Here is a 26,256-nt window from a genome sequence, read left to right as displayed (position 1 = left end):
TGTATCCTGTGGCTGTGAGAGAAGGTCCCCAAACACAAGAAAGTGTCGTGCGTAGGGACCACAGGACCCTGTTTGGTGAGTCTATGAAATCTGTGATCACAAATGGTCACGTTAGTGTTGCTCCTGCTTACCCATCCCAGCTGTGTAATGGTGTCATCATCAGTGTTCCTCGTGACTTACACGTCATTGCTAATTTTCTCAGGTGAAAGTCTCACCACTACAGGGTTATACTGAGAACTGATGGGATGTTTTTTTGTCCCAGAATGCAAGGAACTTTTGTCTTTTCCTGGTTCTTTCATTATTTCCTCCCCACGCACCCCACCCCGCCATGTTTGGTCTGTTGAGGTTGTAACGTCTTTAGGACAAAGACTATATTCTTTTCTCTTTTCTTTCTTCTTTCTCTGACACACATTTGTGACTTTGTCTTCAACCTTTAGCCTCAGAGATGTCTGGAGAGAATCAATGCAGCTGATATTTCTGCAAAAAATTTTGTAATGAGCAATGCTGGCAAGCTTCCCCTTGGGAATAGTGAGCAGACACTCAGGGCTCTTTTCAATCCCCAAAGGAGTTTTCCCGCTCCATTAACAAAAAAAAAAAAAAAAAAAAAACCAAACCACCCCCAAAAAAACCCAGATGCAAATAACTTTTTTTGTTGTTGTTTTATTTTTTTGTTTTGTTTTTATACACCTTCCCTGTGCCTTATACAATGCTTGTCTACAGTGCTGTGACCACTGCAACTGGTGGTTCAACTTAGAGATGCTGAGGGTGTCTCAGTGGGTGATTGCACACTTGCTTTTCCCCAGAGTGTCAGTTCTCCTGTTCCAAGGAAAGGAGAGGGTGCCAGTCCCAGAGGAGCAGTCTCCTGAAGGCAGGAGTACTACTGCCACCTCTTGGAGCTGGGAAAAAGGGACGAGCCCAGCACAGGAGGCACTGTCATGGTGCACTGGAAGAGGCCAGCATATGAGAAGCACAGTGTGGTCATGTCCTCATTTTGCTGGTGTGTTTCCCCTGGGAAGCTGTGCTCTGAAAGTCAAAGATCTGAAGCAGTTGTGATTTATTTGGTCTTATCCAGACCCTCAACCACCACAGGATCCATACCAACATTTGGTTTATGAAAGGTATTTTCTGAAGCAAGCTTTAAATGATGCATGTGATGTGGTGCTCTCCAGTTTCCAGGGGCGGCTATAGAGCAGTGTGATGAATGTCACTTTTCTGAAGCCTTTACTGCCTCTGAAATGCTATTAAAATGCTTCATTGCTGTATGTATTACTGTAAATGCTGCCATAAATGAAGGGATGGAAACCAGGTTGTTTTAAAATCACACAAAGATCTGACCTGCTGTCTGCATAACTAACATCATTACTTCTCTTCCTCTCCTTTGCTATCTCCCTTCTTAAGTGGTGCTTACCACCATAATTTCTGTGTGCTATCTAGGAATGCATTAAGCAACAGCTGTTACATGTTTAGTTCTCATCCTGCTCATGGAGGGAAAATATGTGTAATTAAATTGTTTTGTTTGAAATCCTCATTGCACCAAGTCAGTCTCTCCCTTGCTTTTTCACAGAAACACACATGCAGACACACACGTAGAGCTCTCCTGTTATGCTCGTGGAGGTACACCAGAAGGTAGGGAGGTTTATGATGGCTTTTAGCTCTGGGAAAGTTTTGCTCCACAGCATGCGGCTGGTCCCACACAGACTCTTCCTCCTACACAGAAGGACAGAGCCTGTTACTGCTCAAAGGAGCAAAAGGAGAGGCACTGTCAAGGGCAGACTTGATCCTGAAGCCACAGGCTTTTTTTAGACAGGTTGGGCTCTGGCTACCAAGACCTTTGAGAACACGGAGCAAAGGTGATCTGCTGCTCTCTGGGAATGTGGTGGCAGTTGATGCTGTTGCTTATAGTAGCTCAGGCTTCAGAGGGAGCCTATCATGGTCAAGCCCATCCATGCCCATCTAAACATTGAGTTATTTTGGGAGTAATGGCTCAGCGTGAGGAAGGGAAGATGCTGTCCCTCGCTAGCACATCTCCTGAACAAGGCGGGAGCGGCAGCAAACATTAGTAGCAGTTTCTGAACTGGGAAGAGCAAAAGTCAAATTTGGAGGTACTGGGCTCAGACTCTACAAGGAGTTTGGCTGACCTGCTTGCCGCTCGAGTTAATCATTGAGTCTCTGTGATCTGTTCAGCAACAGGAGGTGATGGTTCATTGCAGTATGCAGCAGTTGGTGATAGTCTGGCAACACAAGGACTGACAAAACCAGCAATCCCACCACCTTGGAGAGCTCCTGGGGTGCACGGGAGTGTGTCCAATAGGTAAGAGGAACTCCCCAGAATGATCAACTCTCCTGGTCATCACAAGGGTGTCTGACAGGCTCAGAATGGATTCGGGAGCTGGTATCCAAACCTCTCTCCAGTACCCTCTGTACTATAGGTCTTTCCTTGGCCAGCCAGGCGAGGCTGTTGATCTTTCCTCTTTGGGTCACCACCACCTATGAAGGTCATGGAGCTGTGCATGCGTTTTCTGGTCCACCCTCTATAATGAATTATTTCATCTCACCCCAACCACACTAATCTCATAAATGGAGGAACACCTCATGATACTCAGGAATGGCCTGTAAACATGCATAGCTGTGATATTTATTTAACCAGTAAACGAGGAGTAGAGGATCTGACTTCCACTGTAACAACACAGGACTGGAGTTGGGTGACGTGGGGTCTGGCTCAGTTTGTGAGTCGTATCTACATAGCACTCAACTGGGCTAGACAGATAGAGAAAGTCCTGGTACATCCAAACTTCCAAATGCTCCAACAGTTAAAGCATGGGGACTTGGTGGCAAGGCACAGAAAACTTCAGGAGCCCAGCATGGATTAATTTCCTGGACAATCCCACATGGTATGTGGGGCTGATCTGCCTTTCCTAGTCATACACAGAAGCTAGCGAGTGGCACTGCTCGCCAGCTGTACAAGGCTTGGAGCTGCAAATGGACATGGCATGCTCAGAGTCACGACTGCCCAAAGTCGATCTGAGCTGGGCTTGGTGAGAGCTGAGCTGGCCCTTGAAGAAAGCCTGGAGACCACACTTGATGGGCATCACCTTACAGGATCATGCAGCAGCACTTCAAGGGGACAAAACATACTAGTGGCATGAGACACATGGGGGTCTTCCTCCAGTGCCCAAAGCTGCAGCAGCAAAACATGTTTCCTAGGATGTATTGTGGCTCTCCTAGTGTGCCAACACATGGAACTCATGGGGCGTATGCTCACCCATTTGTTATAGATGCAAAAATCTCAGTGTACACCCTCCTTGCTACAACTCACTTCGGCACAGACGGTTATTACAGCAAAATCTCTAGGCTCTGCCTGACCACGACAGACCTACACAAATGCATCAGGAGAGAGCTTATTACAACCAATTTGGAAACAGTGATACGGAGATAGAAGACAGATCCTCTCCCCAGGCATATTTTCTCTATCAACTGTCTTTAGAGTAGTAGAGAGAATGAAGTATGTGTTTATTATTTAGGCAGGTAAACGTATCCCAGTCTGAGAGTGACTGATCCTCCCCTGCACTGTGTTTGTGTGTGTAAACACGTCTACTTTGTGTATTTCTTTCTGTGGCTCAGACTCAAATACAAGATACGCAGGAAATCTGTGCAAATATTGCCAAGGTGCTTTCCAGTCAAACTTGTTTAAATGTTTCCTAGTGCCAGCAGACCAGTTCTGCCTTGCAAACAGCAAGGCGGTCTTTGCAGCTGACTTGGTATACGTGAAATCTTGCCCCCATCTTTGCCTCTGGACATGGTCTGTTTCCCCAGCTGCTGTACATGACACAGGTCCTGGGCTGGGAGGCTGCCATGACGCAGGGGTAATGAGGTATGATCTGGCCTGATTAACAGTAAGGCATGGATGGTCAGGATGACTGAGTGGCCAAGTCCCCATGGCACAAGGGTTAGGGCTAGACAGGCTGGCATTTAGATTGCCCATGGCCACATTTGCATAGGAAATTGGCTGTCACACAGTCATTTAAAACCATCCAAGCAGCTGCCTGGTAAATAAATAGAGTGTGAATGCATGCTGATGCCAAACACTCCTTGCTGGAGTCATGAAGAGGGCCCTGGAGTCAGGAGCTTGGCCAGGAGCTGATCTTCCCTACTGTGTTGGCCAGGAGACCCTGTGTGCTGATAGGAGTGCACCTCTAGTTTTGTGAGATGTTGCTGCATGCAGCATGGGAGAACAGACCTGTCCTGCTGGTTCTCCCAGAGTGAGATGCAGGTGTGGGAAGGACTGTCTGGGCCTAGCACCTGTGGAAGGGTGGGCTCTGTCCTGGACCCACCCACCACCCCCACCACCCCCTGAATGCAAAGGTGTTAAGGTGGAAACAGCAGTTCTGGGCTCTGATGGGAAGGACAGGAGGCATCACCTGACCTGCGCCACCTGAAGTGCAACAGCAGAGGCAGGCTCAGGCAGCATCTCTCCCTGTTGATCCTTCCCACCCAGCCTCCTGTGAGACTCAAAGAAAAAACAGTCAGGTATGACTTACAGCTCCCAGAACAGAGGAGAGGGTCTGGGAGCTGCCATGCGTGAACCTGTGCTTCTGTCTCCCATAGTGATGCTACACATGTGGTACCAAAGCAAGTCTGGGTACAGGGACCTCCTGCTTCCAAGCCTTTCCTCAGACTGTGCCCCTTGGCTCCCCTTTTTTTGTTTCCAGACTCCATTTTTTTTAATGCTGCCCATTTGGGGTGGTTGAAATGGGAGCTGAGTAAAAGCTGCCCTGTGGTGAAGGTCCTTGTCTGTCTGAGGCCAGGCCAGGGCAGAGCTCAGAGCAGAGACCCATCCTGCAGCAGAGAGGCAGCCAAGACCTATGCATTGAGCTGTGGCACATGCAATGGATGATACCAGTGCTGTGGGATCTCTGCAGCATGGCTCTCAGCTTGTGGCTGGGGCTGAAAACACCATCTGTGATTTACAAGCCCTCTACACCCCAGGACCTGTTGCTGGCGGCAGGACTCCAGTCCTGATCTGCAGATCTCCAGCTTTTAAGTTGTGCAGTTCCTAGATGACGGGAAACTGAGGTACGCTGCTGCAGCTCCTGAAGGAACAGGGAATATATAAACTTGCTGGATTGGTCGCATTTGGTCTCCCTTCTTGGTATAAAGCTACCCCACAGCTGCACTGGCAGGTTGGTTGGACAGCAGAGGTGGAAGGAATATGCAAAAGATTTTTCAAAGGGCCTTCATTTGCTCTCCAATGATGATCTGAAAAAGATGTTTCATTAAAATACAGAATCACAGCACCACAGCATGGTTGGGGTGGAGGGGACCTCTGGAGATCATCTAGACCAACCCGCTGCTAAAGCAGGTTCACCTACAGCAGGTTGTACAGAATCGCATCCAGGCAGGTTTATTAATGTGTATTAATATGTTTTATTGAAGGCAAGGAGAATGTGAGTAGGAATTGAACTGAAGCGGGGTAGTGGGGCAGATAACTATAATACAAGAAAGTGGCCCACGGCACATTTTAGTCAATTATTTATGGAAACCATGAAATGGTACTGTACAAATGCCGGAGAGGGACAACAGCGAATTTTGTGGCATTTTCTGCACACAGACGTTGACTGATGCTCCAGTGACTCATTCACAAGGCATTTTTCCAGATCTGATAATATCCTGGACACTGAGCAACTCTCCTATCTATGCAGATTTTTTTTTCTTCTCAAACATATTTCATGCACCTTTGTGCATAACATAACATTGCTGTATGTGTAACTGCCTATTCTAGATCTCTATCCACTGTTTCTATCCTTTGCTTACGTTTGCCTCGGCTTATGATCCTATCAGGTGCTGAAAGCTAAGCAGGACTGATCCGGCAGGACAGGTCAGCACTTGAAAGGGAAACCTCTGATTAAAGCTGAGTGGTACAGCAAGCGGTGAGAGCGTGTGGGGAGGGATGCACTCCTTTCAGACAGGCAGCTGGCTGGGTGGGACACTGGGTGTGGGAGCAACTTTTTTGTTATGTATTTGTGATCATCCAAGCCAATCACCGGCTGACACTGTAGGACTCTTCCACGGGATTTAGAGTTTCTTCTAGGCTGTGGGTTGTCAGCAGGCAGGGAGAAGTTCATGGGCATCAGGGCTGCTTTCACCAAAAGATGTATTTTAATTCCAAGAAATAGATGGGTATGGAGTTAGCTGATACAGACATGTAGACAGAATACTTTACACTTTGACCCTGGGTTGCAGATTAGGGTCAGTCTGTTGAGAACTTAAAATGTGATTATGATCTATTAACCTCGGTTTCTATGTGTTGATTAATCTTGTTATCCTGTTGGCAAGTGTGAATCAACAAACACAAATTATGAACGTGTTTGTTTCATCAGTACTGGCAATCTCTAACAAAACATGGTTTTGTCACTGCTGGGTCATATCTTGCTCTGTGCAGACGCTCTTCAGGGCAGAATGTCTTCCATCAGGTTGTTGCCTATGGGTACAAGGCATTTGTGACCGATTATTTTGGTGGTGCTTCCAGACAAGTCAGGGTCCAAAAAATACGGGGTAATTGTACAAAATAGCAACTAACTACAAGTAGAAATAACAACTAACCAGAACTTATCCAAAGCTCTTGAACAAACATGCTTTGAGAGTCCAGCTGCAGTCTAAGAAGATCATTAAGAATCTTGGCATCTCTATTGCCCCATACCACCCTGTGGCTACATACGACAAACATGCTATACCCTACAAAAATGTTGGTCATAAGATTTCCCCTTTGCTTCTTCTAAGGTGTTTCTGGTGTGGCCTTAAGAAGAGGTCTTGTGAGTTCAGAGGATTTTGTGCACATCCTAAATTTCCAGGTGCCACCAGCATAAGGGAGTGGGTGGCTGTACAGGACATGGCAAACCCCATGGCACTTGCAAGGGAGTGAGACCCTGCTCCAAAACTCCTTTTCCCCAGACCACAGCTCCCACATGGACCAGGGACCAGAGTGACCAGGAGGGAGGAAGGTGTGAGGCCTCACCCTGGGCACAGAGAGGGGAGCCTGGCAGGGTTCCTGCAGTGCTCCGATGGCTCTGGCACTGCTTTTTCTCCCCCAAGCCCTTGCTGACAGTGTTGTGTGACTGTGGTGTGGCGGTGCCATGTCCAAAGCAGCCATCTCATGGGGCTGTGCAGAAGAGACAACTGCAGGAAGAGAGATGGTGCCTGCACAGGGGAGTAGGTGGGCAAGCAGTGAGCAGCCTCTCTGCTCCGTCAGCTTACTTTCCCCCATGAAGCACTAACAAACAGCAGAGGCAATAAAATACGAGATGAACAAGACAAAGTCAGTTATTTACTGCCCTAAAGCAGGTCACGATTGTTCCCCATGGCAAGTTTTCAAGTGCCTTTTGCTTCTAGTGTGCTTTTAAATGACGCATATGTTGTGGCTTCCTCCACCACCTGGGGGGAAGGAGAAGGGAGACTCTACCACAGTGCGATAGATCTCCCTCGTCTAAAGCTTTTACTACCTCTAAAATGCTATTGAATTGCTGCACGGCTGTAGGCATTATAGCAAGTACTCTGGTGAGCTGAGGAAGCTGTTTTTCTGGCTTGACCTGTTGTATGCGTGAAGGATGCTCCTACTTGCTTTTCTGACCTCACCACAGGCCTCACCAGTGGTGAAGTGGAAGCTGAGACATGTATGTCCTTGACTGTCCTGGGCCTGGGAGAGGTCACTATTTGCATTGCACAGAGGAGAAAGCAATGAGGGAGTGGATGACTTAGGATGACCCAGGAGTTGATGGCACTTCCAGCACTAAGATGGAGCAGGTGTTTTAGCAAAGATCACAGAGCATGCCATGAGCAGTTGCAAATGTCTCCTTTTCCCACCCCAAGCTGCTTCTGAACAAGGTGCCTTGGTCACCCCCTGGGGATGGGGAACTGGGCAGGGAGGAGGGGTGAATGCTCAGGACTCACACTGGTGAGCAGTAGAGCTGGGAATATACGTCGAGTATTCTCATGTCACCTCAGGACAACTGAACAATTCAAGAACATGCTAGTAAAGGCTGCTAGTTCCTGTGACTGAAGTGGTGGACATGATGTTCTACTGGCTGTCACAGTCAGCCAGGCAGCAGGCACTGACGTGGGTTGGAGCCATGAAGTAGATCCTAAGTGTGATGGGAGAAGACTGTGCGATCAGAACAAATCCATTTCCCCAGAATTACTCTACAATCAATTCACAGCTCAGGAACCAACAATTCACAGCTCAGGAACCACTTGTGATAGAGGAGTGTCCATACTTAATAGCTGTTGGGGCATTTTTACCCTCATGAATTTGTTTATTTAGATCTGTTTAGATCCCATTTTAGCACCCGCAGCAGCCTGTGCCAGGACTTCGAGATGCACTACGTACCCAAGTGCATGAAAAGCAGTTTGAGGTTATCGTGAGGGTGAGCAGTCAGAGCCATGTGAGCAAAGGAATGTATTTCCCAGTAGACTCTACCAATTGGTCTGGCTGCTCCTGCAGGTGAGAGCTCCAGCCAGGCACTTGCTGTGCCTAATGCTGCAGTTTGACACATGCTTGCACATTTCTATATAACATAGATCTATAATATGGATCTATAGCTTCACAGACCTGCTGTGATTGGTGTGTATGTTGCTCTTGTGGCAGAGCCTGGAGGCTGTGACTGATCAGAGGCCCCTTGCATCAGGTGCTGTGCAAATACACCTTGAGGCGGTTCCAGCGAGCTCTAACTGGTTCGTATCAGGAGTGAGGGACGGACCCTCTGCCGTTCTCATGGGATTATAAATCAATATTTTGACCCCAAGGAGGTCCTGTGAAGTCAAAATTGAGAAGGTGGTATGCAAAAGTTACTTCTTCACTAGGAAATGGCTGATATGAATGTGTTTGTGTGCCTATGTAAAAACAAATACAGGGTCAATAAAGATCAGTGACCATATTTAGTATTTGCCATGGGTTAGGAACATCTGCTGGTAATGATGGATATATGGTGCCCTGTGCTTATGCAAATAGACTGCATGTTGATGCATTGTTTAATGTGGGCCAAATTGTGAAGCTGCCACTTCCATCATGCAGGACTTGTGTTGGGAAACTATATGAGCAAGAAAAACTGACTCTTGTTCAGGTGAATTTAATGGATGGATTTTCAGCTTCTGTGGGTTTCTCTGGGTCTATCACTTTTCACGTATGAACTGAATAGGATGTGAATGACCGCAGAGTCATCTAGATCCACCATACCTGGACCCTCTTTTCTGTCTCCCCAAACAGCACAGGATGCCAAAGGGGCTGGAGGAGCATGAGTGCGATGGGGTCTGGCTGATGCTGGAGCAAACCTCACCCACACTGAAATGCCTGTGGGGCAGCTTGGGGCGCTGGGACAGGCTGGGCAGTGTCCAGGGTGATTTGAATGCATGTCTGCAAGGAATCTGTGGCATCTCCTCCTTGCCGTGATAGCAGGAGCTTATCAGGGCTTTCCTTTGGATGCCTTCACGTCCGCACCAACAATGGCAGCCCTCTGGGCTCGAGTGGCTTGGCTTTCAGAAAGCTGACCCAGCTGCCTACACCCTAGCCTTTCCATCCCTGGTGGAGAGAGCAAGGACAAATTGCACGTGGCAGACATTGCTCACCACTGGTGTGAGTCATGCCAGCTGCTGGATGGTCTTTGGACACCCTGTATGTAGCAGGTGTGATATAGGAGAACATGATTGTGTGACTGAGGTTTGGGCAATTCACTGATTGTGTATATGAACAATGATTAATGTCACCAGTTCCTCATGCCGCAAAATATCTGTATCAGAGCTAGCAGTGAAGGTGACCCACTGATGGGTTTAGTATCATCTCTTGAAGGGTTTATAGATGTACCTCATGTGAGTGGCTTGTATGGATGCAGCCCACCCTTAAACATTTGGTGGCTGTGAAGGAGGACTGTGTTAGCTGTTGGCTCAGCCTTTCTCCAGCAGCGCAGAGGGAACGGACGTGGCTGTGTTCCTGTCATCAACCCCTGCTCTGGTTTTGCTCTTTGGGACTGTTAACACAGGCTTGCTTATGCCTTTTGGGTACCCCTTAGGGGGATGCTGGGCTGGTGGGTCTGTAGACTGTCATGGACTGGAGCAGCTACAGGAGGGATGAGGCAGAGCGGAGGCAGCACAAGGTGAGGTATGAGAGGTTTTGTCAGTGGCACCATTTGTAGGAGCAAACTCATGTCTTGAGGGAAGGATGCAGCTATGCTGTGCTGTCTCTGAGGTACAGCCAGAGGCAGGGAAATTGTCTGATCAGCTTGCTGGCTCCACCAGGCTCTGCAGCTTCAGGGCCTCATCCAGCTCACCCAGTGTCTTTCCCCCAGCCTGCAGCTTTTCCCGTTTATTCTCTTTCAGAGCGCAGGTGTTTACAATACTCTGGGAGAAAGCCTGGCAACTCTTATCTCTAGAGCGATGATGTCCCCAGCTTTTGCCTTATCTGTGGATTGGAAGCAGACCGGAGCAGGCAGCTCAAAGCTTAGCTGCAGAATTTCACCCACAGCGCCTGCTGCTCTCCACCTAGGTCTGGGGAAGCCCTGCGGTGGGGTCCCAGGGCAGGCAGGGGGATGCTCCCACACACAGGGATACAGTGGCAGCCTGGCCCTAAGCAGGGCAGGAAAACCAGATGCTCACAAGTCGGAGAGATGGGGCAGGGAGTCGGGGATGACAGCAGATGAAGAGCTGGCATGAGCTCAGTGGAAATCCCACAGGTACCCCAAGTCTCTCGTGGGACCTGAGGTACTCCTGTGCCTCTGTTCCTCTCTCAGTTATATCCTCTAGAACTGTGCATGGGGGAGACCCCACCTGGCCTCGGGTGGGTAGGTCCCTGGCGGGGGGAGCCCAGGTTCCACCCACTCCGTTGCCCAACAACGGGGCCAGCATCACCCTGGCAACCCCTTCCTGGACAGTCCCGCTCTCCCCCTGATGACCAACAGAGGCTGTATAATTCCGCTCCTGCTGACACCACCTTCTCCTGGGATACCTCCCTCTGAGAAAGCTTTACCAGTCTGGGGCAGGAAGGCACTATGTCCCAGGGGAGAAAAGCAGAGGGCTGCAGCCCGGAGCAGGAAGCCACCGCTGTGCTGTCACTTCCCTCTGTTGGTTCTTCCAGCTCCCACTCTGACTCAGAATGGTAAGAGCCACCCCAGTTTCACTGCAAAGGAGCATGTGCAGGTGACGTGCCTTCAGCCAGCTTCAGGGCAAGGAGTGATGGTGTGCAGGGTGAGCTGAAAGGCTGTGGAGGCTGGTGTCCTGTGAGTGGGGAGCTGGGTAACAGTATGGAGAGCAAAGCCATCTGCTGAAAGACAAACATCTTGGATGTCTGCAGCTTGCTCAGTGCCTTCCATCCATAAAGAGAGGAGGAGATAGACCATGAGCATTAAATATGAGACCGATGGGGTGCAGGTACTCTAGGGTACATCAAGTGGGGTCTGTCTCGGACAGGTACAGCTGTACCAGTGCTGTACTGGTCTATGTTACTGGCCTTGCTTCCTAAAGGGGCCTGGATATGTCTCGGTGCCATGTTAATTTGATCTGATGGAGGAGCAAGCTGCCCGCATCCACGGTGAGGAGCTCCTCTGCTGTGCTGTCTGCTCATGCTTGCCTCAGCTTCTGGGAAGAAGTTAATGATCCACCAGCAGGGCTGAAGCTATTGGACTGGCAATGTTCCAGCTGTTGATTAGTGCAATTAAGAGATAAATGAGCTCCTGGGTGCAGAGGAAAAATGTGCACTGTCAAACTGAGTCAGAGAAGTTATTCCTTGCAGAAGCATGACTGCCCTGGAGTCCCTGGGTGCTCATCCTTCCCAGGGCTGCCGTAGCAGGACCCAGGGAGGTTGGTCTCTCAGCTCTTCAGTACCATGGGTGTCAACACCAGCACAGTTAGTGGGCCTTGACTGTGCCAAAATGTTCTGCTCCAAACGGAGGACTTTATTACTAGTGCTGAAAGCACACACCTGCCTTCGGGAAGGAAATGGGTTTGGTTTAGCAGGTGGTTGCTTAATGGGCATTGGAGAACATGGTAAAATCATTGTAGGGTCAACGCTGAGTGAAACTGCAACCTGTGAGCAAGTCAAGGTAAACATTAGAAGGTGCAGAGCTAAGAGTGAGCAGCTAACACTCTTCTAACAAACCTTATAGGAAAAATTTATGGGATAGCACCTTTATGAAATAAGTTAACATGATGGTGATGGGCTAATGCTGGTACATGAACAAATGGCTTTGAGAATGTGGCTGAAAATTAGGAGAAAGTCTGTGAACTCCAGAGCAGCAAGTTCTGGTAACAGGCTTCAAACAGGAGGGGCTGGGGCAAAAAACACTTACCCCTAAAATGGAGACTGGCCAGGTCATGAAAGTGAAGATGTGGTGTGGCTGTTTATATTAGTAGGGGGCTGTGTCTGGTGACCCCAGAGGTCCTTGTCGGCCCTGCAGATAAGTAAAACCGTGCAAGTATGAACAGGTCATATTGTTTGGCTGACTCACATGGCGGTTTGTGCTTGCTCAAGACCACCACATCTGGATGCAGGGAGGCAGGGCAGTCCAGGTCACCTGGTGGTAGATATCTCCATGTGGGTGTGTATGCTGGAGCTGATCACTCCACATCCCCTATGCAGACACAGAGAAACTGCCAACGCTCAGCATGACTCATAGGTCTGGCCTCAGATGCTTATTTTAGGTGGGGATGAACTGCCCTTTGGAGCTGCCCATTTTCCTCTGGTGATTATAAATTGGAGGGTGACAGGCACAAGCTTACACACTTCAGTTTTGCGTACTGTCAGAACAGAGGTGCTCTGCTCTACAGGACCTATAGAAAGGTGTTTGCTTTTGTTGTTACATTCCTTGAACACTGGCAGATCACTTTTCTTTAATGTCTAAAAATTCCCATAGGAACCGTAAAACTAAAGGGTTGTCACATTTGCAGCAGCCAATAGAGGAACCCTTCTGAGCACTTTTAAGGGAGAAATTAATGTCTCAGTGCCATCTTGTGGAATGACCTGTGTAAAAGGACAAGCAGTGGCAAGAAACACATCCAGTGATCCTTGATGCCATCTTAGAAGCAAGCTGGAGTTTTAGGGAATTTGGTGGTAATATCAGGGAATATGGTGCAAATTTTATCACCCAACCACAGATTCCTATTACAAACTGGGATTGCCTTTTTCCCCTGACTGCAAACGCATGGCAGCCCAGTGTTCCCAGAAAGAACCTGTCCATTCTTCAGCCCCAATTAGAATACGGAGGTGTCTGTAGTATTCAGGTATCTCCTGAATACATGAGACAAAGCCTTTTAGATACTCAGCAGCTTTCTTGTCCCACAGGGGACCAATTTACTTGGAAGGCTCCCTGAGATCTAGGAGTGACAAAGTTGTAGGTCCGGTTGTGGGGGATACTGACCTATTCACACCTCGTCCATCTGAGAAAGGTTATGAGACCTCCAATATACACCGATGCTCAGACTTTTACACATCAGCTGTAAATCACCACTGCAGAGGAAACATGAGGCTTTTGTCACCACCCTGAGCTGATGCTCCAGGGCCCGTGCTTGTGTGCTCCACCAATAAACATTCGCATGGCAGAGAATGAAGTGACCTGGAAAGATTTATCGGCACTTTTCCTGTGCCACAGCATGACTCACAGACTCATGGGACAAAAAAACCTTCCCACCTAGAAATATGCTGTAGGAACACCCTTGCCAACATCTTGATTATCATCTGTCATGATTAGATTGGTCCTTAGTATCAGACACAGACTAGTAATTTACTGCATGTTTAGCCAGGCGTTCACTGAGGTCAACAGCTAATCTGTTGCTGGAGGAGGGCTTATCCCAGCCCATAAAAACTCTCCCAGCCACAAGACAGGTAATGGTCTATGGAGCAGAGAGGAGAACCAGCTTCCCAGGTTCCCCCACACAGCTGCTCCGTGTCCTGTGGATGAGAGAAAAGCTCATCAACTTTTGCAATGGAGTAGTGCTGAGAGAGGCCAGCACCAAGGGCAGCATGAGCAGAGAACTGCCCGTGGGGCAGCTGATGGCAACCTCTCCAGAGATGTGCACCGTGTACCCTCCAGAACCACACTGAGAAGCTGCGGCAGGTTGAGAGGCAGGCAAAGAAAACCATCTAAGAACCAGACAAGACTCACAGAAAAAGGTCTCTAGTGTCAGCGAGTTTATCAGTGACTAAGCCAAGGTATTAAAACCTTTTCGCAATGGAGGGGTAAGAGCACCTGGTGAGAAGGGAGATTGGTGGGAATCAGGAGATGGAGGAGGAATCAGGACAGTGAGGGCTCTGCTCTGGTAGCCAGATGAATCTGAAGGTCTCTGGGGACCATTGCTGAGACTGGTTTGTCCTCGTCCCACACAAGGGGAAAGACTGTGGGGTGGCAGGGAGGCCCTCCACTAGTGTGATAGGATTTGTGGGCGTGGGTGCACTCAGCAAGAGGAAATAATCAACCTGAAGCAATGCTGAAATTCCTGTGCTCTTCCCAGCTGCCAACAGTGGTGCATACCAGCTCCAGGCAAGAGCATCATCATCACAGGCTGGGCACCCAAATATTCCTGCAAAGCACAGGCAAATGGTCCTAATCCCACCTGTAAAAAAAAATGGTACCAAACCACCACCCAGTGGGTTACAATGCAGCACAGAGCCAAAATTCCTGCTCAGTTCTTGTGGAAAAGATTATGGAGAGAGACAGAGGCTTTAGGAGCATACCAAGGCTATTTACAGCTCTGGAGATAGGTGGCTACTGGGCAGAGGCACAATATTTGCAATGCCAGTAGCAGAAATACTGTGTCCTTACCCTATAGTTTTAAAAGGATGGTGCGTGTGTGTGGGAAGACTTGGAAGCTAACTGCTACTTCATTCGCTTGTTTATCGTTAACCAAATGAATGAAGGTGTCTGGGACTGAAGGGAGGGTGCCAAGTTTCAAAGGGTAACTTAGCTCAGAGCAGTGAGGAGTGCTGTCATAACAGGAGGTCCTGCAGCCGCGCGCTGGAGTGGGAGAGCAAAATGCTGGAGAAGATTCAGAAGGCACTCACGATTCGTAGCAGTACCGTCAGGGAGCTGCTGGCAGAAGCACTGGGGATGTTCATCCTCATGGTAAGTAGGAGACTGGGCCCAGACATGTGTGTCTGTGCATGTGTGTGTATGTGTGTGTGCAGGGCAGGTAAGAGCGTAATCGTTTGCAGCAGCAATTTTTAAAGGTCAGTGGTTTCCTACTACATCCGCAGGGCTGCTCAGCAGCTGGTTGCTACCGCTCACCCCTCTGCTCTGGTGGGGTGGCAGTTTTCCATTGGGTAGACCATCTGTCAAAAAGCCTTCTGGAGGAAAAAAGCAATGTGGAAGGTGGGAGGTGGGTGTGGGCAGAGAGTAAAGCAGGTGGGGATAGAATCACAGAATCATTTGGGTTAAGATCGTTGAGTCCAACCATTAACCTAACCATGCACTGCCAAGTCCATCACTAAACCATGCCCCTAAGCACCACATCCACATGTCTTTTAAACATCTCCAGGGTTGGTGACTCAGCCACATCCCTGGGCAGCCTGTTCCAAGGCTTGATAACTCTTTCAGTGGAGGAATTTTTCCTAATATCTAATCTAAACCTTCCCTGGTGCAACTTGCGACCATTTCGTCTTGTCCTATAGCTTGTTACCTGGGAGAAGAGGGAGAACACCTCGCCCCAACCTACTTACAGGCAGTTGTAGGAAGCAATAAAGTCTCCTCTCGGCGTCCTTTTCTACAGGGTAAACCACCCCAGTTCCCTCAGCTGCTCCTTGTAAGACTTGTTCTCCAGACCTTTCACCAGCTTGATTGCCCTTCTCTGGAAACACCGCTGTTTCAGTTCTCTTCTAGGGGAAACACAAGGGAGAGTCTGGGAATGAAACCAAGGAGCAGTGTCTGGTCAGGTGGGGCAGTGCAACACTTGTGTCAAACCTCCTCAAGTATCCCATACAGTGAATTGAGGCTCTTCTTCTTGCTGTGCTAGAGGGGATGATGTGTCTGGGGGGCTCCTTCACAGGTTTGGGGAGCAGACTCTGACTTCTCTACCATTAACAGCCTCTCTGAAATGAGAACAGCATTCATCTATCTTTCCCTAGGGGTTGCCAGGGTAATGAAGGCCACAACACACAATTTAGGTAACCTAACTGCCACGTGTAAAGTACTCCAGGATTTCACATTTGGTTTTCTTATGCTGGCAAATGAAATGAATCGTGCTTACCCAAATCTTACAGGAACTCCCACCTTGCCTGAAGGATCTGTTTTACACAGGAAAAATGATTTTGAGATCTCAGGCTGCCTTGGAGCTGTTTGGGGACAGGGCAAGGAAGGCTTTGCAGTCAGAATTGATCCCTGGTGCAGGCGAGGTGCCCACAAGAACCAGAGCCTTTGTGTGTTGGGCCAACACAGCAAAATAAGATCCTTCCTCTGAAATGGTCCAGTAGTTGGCGTTGCCAGCTTGGGCTTAGCCTGGGCTGAGACACTTTGGACGGGACAGAGACTGGCATGGACAAGCAGGGGGTAGTTTAAATAACTTGTATTTGGAGATCTGCACAGGAGGAACATGAGATTTGTTTAAGCATGGGAACCTTCTGACACAGCTGTCTGTACAGACGAAGGTGCTTATTTTCAAGGGCAACAACTGCATGTGCAAAGGATGCTTTCTTTTTATGACATCTTATTGCACATCCAACTCCTTGTAGTTCACTTCTACTACGCAGGTAGTTTTGCATGCATTGGAAGTCAGAGTACAGACATCTGTGATTCCTCAGCAGGAGCTGAACAAGCCATTTTTCTTTTCCACCCGCTTTGTTTTTTGGTAGTGGAAGTTCCCAGGTGGTAAAGAACAAGTTCAAGGGTGCCCTGCCAGGGCTGCCTCTAGGAAGCAGCATGAAAAGGAGACTTTTCCCTGCACTCGGGCAGTCCAAGGAAGATTTTGTAGCCTGCAGCTTCTGTTGGCTCTTCCCTCACTGATCCCCGCAAGGGAACACAGTAGGAGGAGGGACACTGCACACGGACCTCCATCAAGGGCTTGGCAGCAAACAGTATTCAGCATCCGAATGTAGCATCCAGCATCCAACTTTTCAGCAGCCCCCTGGCCCTCGGTGCAAATAGGAATGTGCTGGATGCATCTGAAGGGTGCCTGGATGGCTGTTATTTGGATGATAGCGCTCAGCCCAGGGTCTCTCACTTTGATGGACAGTGTTCATAAAGGAGGGAACCAGGCAGCAAGGGTAAACAGCATGAGGAATAGGGAGATAAGGAAAAAAAAAAGGGTATTTTGGGACTGTGAGAATAGAGTAAAAGAGCACAGGTTTGGATCTGTGCTGAAAAGTAGATTTTGTGGCCTGTCCTGCATTTATTTTCAGGATACTGGTGTTCAGCTGCAGCAGCTATGTCTCCTGCCCTGCACTCCTCTCTCTGCACCTGTATGCAGTCCTGCAAAACCTGTGCCTTATGAATTTGGCTTCTCTTGGATGTGGCTTTGGAAAAGTCAGAGATGAGTAGGAAGAGTTTTTGTAAGGGCTTTGCAGATCACAGAATGATTTGGGTTGGAAGCAAGATCATTTGGAGATCATCTTGTCCAACCTCCCTGCTCAAGCAGGTTCGGTGTTTGGGACATCCCAAACACTACATTTTGGGGCTTCTGCTGAGGCAAACTGAGAAGGGCTCACACTATGCAGGCTGTAGCTCCATGCAGAGCACAGAGTGTGGTCTGTGTATATCAGAGAGATAAGAAGAGTGTCTCTGGGGAACAGGGGATTTTGGTGATGTCTGAAAGGGAAGAGGGATGCAGATGCATGGGATAAAATTTGGATCCAGGCAGAATAGCCAGAAAAGATCACAATGAAAACAGAACAGGTCAGAGCATAAGTTTATATACTGGAAAACATACTGCGTTTTCTGTCTTTGAGAGGGACATATCACTATGGATAAACATCAGTGCAGTCCAAGGAACAGGATACACTCTCCAAACCCAAAGCGGTTAGCAAGGCAAAGACCTCAACAGAAGCTTTGTCTTCTCCAGATGTCACTGTAAGAGCTGTGCAAATAACTGATTTTTCCACCCTCTGACCACATTAAAAAAGTGAAAAAGGATTTACTTTTGAGCCAGAGCCATTTCTTGAATATGTCTTTTCCTGCTGGAGAGTGTTTACTTTTCTTTTTATTTGTTTTCTTGGTTCCCCTTTAATCATTAAAAAAATACTGAAACTTTGTCTGTTTTCAAACTGAAAGTATGTGTGTTGAAAGGAAAAGTCAAGCCAGAATTTCCTTCCTTGTGTTTTGCTGGAATAAGTTACCAAAATTGTAGAGTTTGGCAAATAGCTGTGTGCTGCCCAAACTACATTTTTAGTCAATAAATTGCACACCAGGAAAAGAACAAGAATTTGCCAACCCTCCTTTCTTCTATCTTGGGTACTGTCTCCAGGCAGTCTGTGGTGATGCTCCCCTGGCTCATGTCCCTCGTTTCAGGCACAGATGCCCTTACCGTGGCTGTGTGAGTGATCCCTCTTGAGCCCTGGATCTCAGTGTGGATGTTCGGTGTTGTCTCCCCATACCCAGCCATAACTAGGGTGCCCTGTTTGGTGTGATGGGCACCAATGAGGAATGAGTTAGGTACCACTTCAAATTTTGCAGGAAAAGGTTTTTCTTTCTTCTTCTCCTGATCATGGGCATCTCACAGTCTCCCTGTCTTTGGGAGTTTGTTAATACTGCTGAAAAGGTAGCACAGAAGCTGTCCACTGCCATAATAAAACTACTTTTAACACTCCTTTCCTGTCTTTCCACGCACTAGGTCTTTGGCTTGTCTTCTGTGGCACAAGTGGTATTAGGAAGAGGAGACTTTGGGCAACACCTAAGCATCAATTTGGGATTCGGCATTGGTGTTACACTGGGTGTCCACGCGGCAGGAGGGATCTCTGGTGAGCAGGACACTTGAACATGGGACATCTCTATGTCCCATAAAGGCCACATGCATCGGGGCAGTGGGAGTGGGCTGCGGAGGGGCAGATGATGGCATGGCAAGGTGGAGCAATGCCCTCACCAGAAAAAAACGGCAGTCGTAGGGTCCCCCAGCAAGAATAGCAGAGTAGCTCTGATGAACATAATGAACATCATGCCAGTGATGACAGCCAAATCTGCAGGGGGAGGCAGGTCTGGGGTCAAGGTAAGGAGTCATGGTGGTATGGCAAGGTCAGGAGAAGCAGGGTACAAGGCCCGCCCAGCATACCTACTGTATGCTGACCCCAAACACGTCCTGAGCTGAAACAGGGGCAAGCGAGACAGGGAGAGTGGTGGAGGTTCGACCGTTCCCTCCTGGTGCGGTCAGCAGAGCCAGGTTTCAGCAGTGCCTGCATTAGGCACTTGGGATATGCCATCATGGCCCAAGGAGACAAGGAGCTCCAAAAACATGCTGCTGGTATAACCCGTGGGGAAGTAAATCATTTATTGCAAAGGAGAGCTTACTGCCGATGTTGCAACAAAGAATGGTATGCAAAATTTTCTCCTTATCATCCACACCCATGTGCCCATGCCCCACGCAAACTCGGGAGGTGCTGATTCAAGGCCACACGGTGGTATCTCTCACATGACAGAGCACCACCTTTGCCTTGTGCAATTTCTGCATTCATTTACACCAAGAAAAGAGATTAAGGGCTCTAGTGGGCAGAAAATTAAAGCAGTTCCTTGCTCTTGACCTGTTGGAGCAGAGAGATGTCCAAGGGTGGGGCTTGCTTGGACAGGACAGCTTTTCCATACAAGCAGTCAGCTCTTGGTCTCTCTGTCCTTTTGGAGCTGGTGGAGACATACTAGAGAAAGTGGGCTGAAAAAATTAGGTCCCTGCAGTCATAGGTGACGTTTGGGATGAAGCTGATCTGCTGAGGGCTGAGAGGTGGGAGAAGGGGTCTTAGCTTAGCCAGCAACAGTCTGGTTCTGGAGCCAGCTTCAGGGCTTCCTGGCATTGTAATTTGGCATCATTTGTATCACAAGATGCTGCTTCTGATCTCTGAAATACCTGGTTATACCCACAAAGGATCAGAGGATCAAACAACAAAGGGATATCCCTCCTTTTCAGTTATGGTTGTGAACTGTAGCAGGCAGTTCATGCCGCTTCACTTTGTTCTGCGCTTTGATGAGATGATGTGTGTCTGCATCTTACCCCCTTCTGAGTCCCAAGTAGGAGATGGTGACTAAGGTTGGAACATTTATTGACCCCCAAAGTTTACACCTACTAGGCAGGAAAAGCAAATATTTCCTTTGGACTCATGGGGAGATGAGGTCTGGAGAGCAAATGTGGTTTGCACTGAGGGCACCAAACCTGGATCCACTTAGTCATTCTCCAAAAGCATCATTGTGATAACAATCTCCTCCATAGAAAGTGTCCCCTCAAAACAGGCAAAACTGGTCTTGCACTGTATAAAAGCCATGTACTAAAAGACGTAAGGAAATGCAACCCAAGATTACAAATTCTGCAATGGAAGACAGGTTCTGCTCCACACTAGTGGGAGCAACCATGGTCTGGGCAGGATTGATCATCTTGGTAGCTCTTTCCAATGCAGTGGCATCTAAAAGCTAACCTGAGTCCTTGCTGAGAGCCCTGTGTGGGATTTGCTTTGCTGACATGAAGATATAGGGCATCAGTCGTTGATTTTGCAGTTTGTTTCCCCAGCATCTCATGCCTTGCCTGTCAGATGTGCTAAGGGCCTGCAGCTCCCATCAGCTGGGGTGCTCAGCTCTGCCAGGATGAAGCCCTCCCTGTCTATCAGATGTTTTCAGAAGGCCTTGTAAATTGTTTGGGATAAGTTTTGCCTCATGTACCCATAGCCATGTAAAAGGTGGGTGACAAGTCTTAAGTTTTGGACTCCTTTTAAGCTGAACAGAGAGAAGCCCATACGGAGGGAAACTCATGTCATGCCAAGAAAGGTATCTCTGTCAGAGATGAGACGACCCACCCTCTGCAGACAGCTTCTACCAGACTGAAGCTAGGCGCATTCTGCCCTGCATTATTCAGCTACCCAGGGAAAATTGGGTCAGTTTTGAGTCTGTGCGGGAGGGAGACCCTGCCCTGAGAGAGTCTAGGTGTTCTGGAGCAAGGTCTGGGTGGTTACTGCGGGGCATGGGGCATGATCCAAACCAGCTGCATCAAGGCTGAGCCCACTCTCTTTTGCTGTGATTTTGCAGGAGCTCATCTGAATGCTGCCATCACGCTCACACACTGCCTTCTAGGAAACCTCCCCTGGAGAAAGCTCCCAGCTTATCTGATGGGTCAGTTCCTGGGCTCCTTTACAGCGGCAGCCACTGTCTTTGGCCTCTACTACGGTACGGTTGTGTCTCACAGCTTACCTCACAGCTCCTTTTGCTCAGGGCAATGCCACTGCCAAAACCTATCCTCAACTCAACGCCAGTAGCTGCATTTTGTCAGCATTTTGTTTCCAGGGTCTGCAAAGGGCTTGAGTTAGACGGACTACCATGTGTTAGGTACAGCTGGAGCTCTGGAAAGACTCTGGAGTCTTTCCAAAGACTCTGCTGGTCTTTGGAAAACAGGCAGAGAGATGGAGGCCACCAGTGCAGCCAGAGCACCCAGCCTGCCCCAGGCTCCTGGAGCAGGGACAGGGAACTGGTAGGCATAAGGAAGCAACTGCAGGCCAGTCTGGCGGTAACTGATATTGGTGATGATGTCGTGACCTGTGAGGGGTGTGTCACCTCCAACGTACCTCCCATTGCCTCTCTTCCCCTTGGTGCCTGTTCTGGCTGCAATGGATAGACTTGTGTACGTGCCATGTGGGATGAACTCTGTGCTAACTCCTTCAACTCCTGTTTCTCCTAGATGCTCTGCATGACTACACCAAGGGGAACTTTACAGTGATGGGACCAACTGCCACGGCGTCGATCTTCTGCACTTACCCTGCACCCTATGTATCCTTGCTGGGGGGCTTCTTCACAGAGGTCAGTGGCTCTGCTGTGGTGTGCTAGGAGACGGTGGGTGATAACAGGGGCTAGTGCAGGTCTGCTACAGGGGACTCACAGCCCTACACATGCTCACAACCTCTGCTCCAAGGAACCCATCATCCAGGCATGTGCCTGACAGGTAGGAGCCAAGGCACCTCGGTGGCTGAGCAAGCCTAAAGAGTAACACCTGCAGGCTGCTCTGCAGCTTGGTCTGATGCCCTCCAGGCACCTTCCCTGCACACAGCCCAAGCAATGGGAAGTGAGAAGCTGAGCTATATCAGGAACCTTCTCCTCTGGGCTCTGGGAAGTTCCCTGAACTGTTCTTCCCTTTTTGGATCCTATGCGCATTCCATGCTCCCAGGCAGCTCTGCTGGCTGTCACAAAGGGCCCTGGACTATCTTCACATGAACACAGCCTGTCTGGACTGAATCTCTAGGGTCTGAACAGACCCAGTTTAGACTGCATACAGTTGGTTCCAAGCATGCAGTGTCTCAATGCCCAGAAATAGGAAGTGGATGCTTCAGGGGACGTAGAGCACTGGGACACTGGAGAAGGAAGATTTATGTACAAATAAAATCTGAGGAAACCTGTGTATTTGTCTCTGAGCTGACAAAACTCTTCCCAGGCATGAAGAAGATAACAGTGAGAGCTAGAGAGCCTACAGGTGGGGACCTGATCACTCAGCGTCCTGTGAAGTACATGGTGAAGATACAAGATAACATACACAAGAAGATACATACACAAGAAAGCAAATGACAGTGACAGTGCGCTGCCAAGAGCTGGAATTTTTGCTTTTGCTGGCATCTCTGCAAGCAGTCCAAGGCTCTCCAGCTGCTTTTTCCGAAGCAGAAAGAGACAGCAGTTATCACCTCTATTCAAACCACAGTTCCTGATGTCTTGGGCATGGCCGATCTACAAATGCCATCCACACACTGTCACAGACAGGTGATTCAGTTTCCCAGATAGGAATCTCATATCCACTATATAAAACATAGCTCCCTCTAGGGAGACCAGATTTGTCTTGTTAGCCGTTTGTTATGGCCCTGCCTCTTAGATGAAATGTACTTAACAAAACCCAGGTCCCTAACTTGAAAGGTGAAGGGAGAGGTCACTGTTGAGAAGTTCACATCAGTCCTAGAGCATTTTTGGTGATGAGATGGAGATGTTTTTGCTGGGAAATGAGTCAAGAATTTTATTTGGTCCACCTGTGAGAAGGGAATAACATTGGGGTCCTCCCTGCCTTGAACAGACCATGAATCCCATCATTCCATTCTGGGAGTCCCTTCATCTCTGCTGAGCGGGATCCTTCTGCCTTTGCTATTCTTTCTCCTAACCCGTTCCACTTTTCGTGCTTCTGCAGTTTATTGCGACGCTGATGCTGCTCCTGGGCATTCTGGTCATCCATGATGAGAAAAACAACGGAGCCCTGAAAGGCACACAGGCCCTGCTCACGGGAATCCTTGTCCTGGGCATCGGACTGGGGATGGGGATGAACACAGGCTACGCCATAAACCCCTCCCGGGACCTACCCCCCAGGGTCTTCACAGCAATTGCTGGCTGGGGAATGGACGTCTTCACGTGAGTGACCCGTTTTGCTTTTACACCGCTCAGCTTGCAAGGAGAGGAGATAAGCCCAAGACAAAATGGTCATGAGGCTTTTTTCTTGGGACCAAGTGATGGTATTGATGCAGAACATGTTCCTCATTCTCAGACAGAAAGGGTTGCCCACAGAGAAGCCCCATGCATTATGTACACAAAATTTGGGGTACACTAATTTTCCAGCATGGGATTCATCTTGACATTCAGATACCTCAATTTGGGTACCAATTGGCTACCTATTAATTGGAAATCTACCTGGTTATTGCAGTGACTGGAGATCCAGAGAGTGATTCAGCTCACCTGAAAGCAGGTACTTACAGACGGATTGCTGAATAGCTTTCCTGAATTTAGATGTCTGAATCTGGAGATGAAAACCTGCCTTCCCCTATCTAGTAAGATGGTGCGAGCAATACTATGGCTTTTCCCATGGTAAGGGCATTACAGAGTCTCCTGGCCTGGCCCCCCATTTTCATTACATTTCCAGAAAATAACTTGGACAGCTTGGTAGAGGAGGTGCAGAATTTATTGGAAATGGGGAGGGAAAACGAGGCTGTGTCTGTCTGTCTGTCTGCCTGACAGTCACACTCATCAGGATCACACAGACCATTTCTGTAGGAAAACAAGAAACCTGCAGACAGAGCCACTTTCCCAGACTGATGGGGGAAATGACCCTCCCTCCAGCAATTATGCTGGTGGATAGAGAATTTGTCTAACCCAGCTGTAGGGCCCAGTGAGTGAAGGTGGGACTAGGAACCTCTGCTCACACAACTCACTCCTGCCCCACCAGACTCAGCTCACCTCGCCCTGCACCATGCGGTGGTAGGGCAGTGTTTTTTCTGGCTCACCGGTTGCCTCTTCTGTGTCCTAGGGCTGGGCATCACTGGTGGTGGGTCCCACTCACAGCGCCAGTTCTGGGAAGTCTTGCTGGTGTTTTAATCCATAAACTCTTCATTGATTTGCACAACCAACCTGTCCCAGAAAGCGGAAATGAGAAAGGACAGCCAGTGGTGGAGACCTCTACGCTGTGATGGCCACATGCTCCGAAGAAAGGGCCTGACAGCAAAGCCTATGTGGACATACGAACTGACAGCCAAAGTACAACTAAGGGGATAAAGGGTAACCAAGTGGATAAAGGCATGTGCAATGGTGCTGCTGGAGCACACCGTTTCTCCACCCTGCAGGTGGAGAAATGAGGGACTAGTCTTCAATAAACCTGTCCTGCTTAACCAGACAAACTGGGTCTCTGAGATACTGGGCAGACCTGTGTAGGGCTAGACCTGTCTGTGACCTGAATAAATTACTGAATCTCCCTGTGTAAAAATCTACTGAAAAAAAATAATAACCACTACATTCTGGAAAAAAGCAAAGCAGAGCTGCAAGACTCCAGATACCTGTATGTTCACAGAAATCAAAATCCAGGGTCCAACAGTGGCAGAAACCACTTAATTAATTGAATTAATGACATTTTGATTTGTAATATTCTTTGGTAAGAGGTAGATGCTACACTGATGGATCAGGGGCCTAGGCTTGCTTCCACTTGCTAATCTGCCACTCTAACAAACACCTAGTTTGGCAGAGTAGAGACAAGAAAAGAGCAAGCACAGTCTGAAATAGAAACCAGAACCTGATTGTTATTTTTTTCCCCATGCTTGGTTTTGTTTTTTGCTTTTTGATCTGAACATTCAGGAAGCACCAAAAAATTAGTCAACTACAGGGTCTCCTGAATCCTGACACAGCTCTGTTGGAACATGCTGCTTTCATGGAACCATGTATGTTACTGACTACCACCATATGAAAGATTCAGACAGCTTCTGTGGCCGTATCCCCAAATGCTCAAACAAAAAGAACCCAATCCTTTTTACCACTCAATGCATAAGAAATGGGGGAAGATGCTGCCCTGCTCCTGCAGCAATTCCACCACCTCCATCTGAATGAGGAAGTGGGCCTGCAACAGCCTTAGAAGTTTTAAGGTATCATCAGATTAAAAGTAGAACAGTATCAGAAGGTGCCTGTTCCCAGGGGGGTAACAACAGTCTTAACTTTCCAGAAAGTGCTTAAGCAAGCATGGCACATGTCAATTATGTGACTGCGGTCCCAGGGCTGGATACCATGAATATACAACACAGGGATCTCCCAGAGTAGGAAGTGGCAGAACATCACTACTGCGCAAAATCCCAGAAAATGGCATTTACTGGCTGTAATGATCATTCACATGTCACTATTAAAAGGATTACTGATGTACTACTGTGCTATCAGGTGGGGTGGTAGGTACTGACATCTCCGTTTCCTCATTAGAGTTGACCTCACATTAGTAGAACAGCTACAGCAGATCATTGCCCCACACACAACACACATTGGTTTAAGAGGGCTGGAAAGCATTGGAGGATTTTCTCTCATTTGCGGGTGGCAGAGGGCAGCTGCCAGGCAATACAGCAACTGCATTTGAGGGTGGACCCTGATGGCTGCAGGGATTTTTGAACAGTGAGCACAGGACAGAAGTGGAACAAATGTCACACAACTGAGTCTTCTGGTCTATGTGAACTAAATTGGGAATTTCAAAGTAGTTCAAGATGGAATTAGCTAAGACACTGTAACCCATCCCTTCTCAGAGATTCTTCACTGTGTCAAAAAAAAACCCATCCAAACAATCCAGTCTGCACCCTGCTCTTACCATACTTCCTTGTGCATTTGCTCCCCAAAAGCATTTTCAAATACC

At 48.5% G+C, this 26,256-nt stretch overlaps 1 protein-coding gene across 1 annotated transcript; it reads left to right on the top strand.

The window, feature by feature from the left end:
- The first annotated feature begins 1,527 nt into the window (after positions 1-1,527).
- LOC308056284 (aquaporin-7-like) lies at positions 1,528-26,165 on the top strand. Its single transcript, XM_080371402.1, has 8 exons — positions 1,528-1,626; positions 2,185-2,311; positions 14,969-15,095; positions 18,790-18,916; positions 21,174-21,311; positions 21,820-21,938; positions 23,302-23,519; positions 24,409-26,165. The coding sequence occupies exons 3-8, from the start codon at positions 15,006-15,008 to the stop codon at positions 24,566-24,568; spliced, it is 852 nt and encodes a 283-aa protein (XP_080227528.1). The 5' UTR covers positions 1,528-1,626; positions 2,185-2,311; positions 14,969-15,005; the 3' UTR covers positions 24,569-26,165.
- The last annotated feature ends 91 nt before the right edge of the window (positions 26,166-26,256 follow it).

The sequence above is a fragment of the Falco punctatus genome (genome assembly GCF_963210335.1).
Source record: "Falco punctatus genome assembly, chromosome: Z".
Lineage (NCBI taxonomy): Eukaryota > Metazoa > Chordata > Aves > Falconiformes > Falconidae > Falco > Falco punctatus.
Note: the sequence above shows the minus strand (reverse complement) of the source record. Positions and strands in the feature narration are given on the sequence as shown.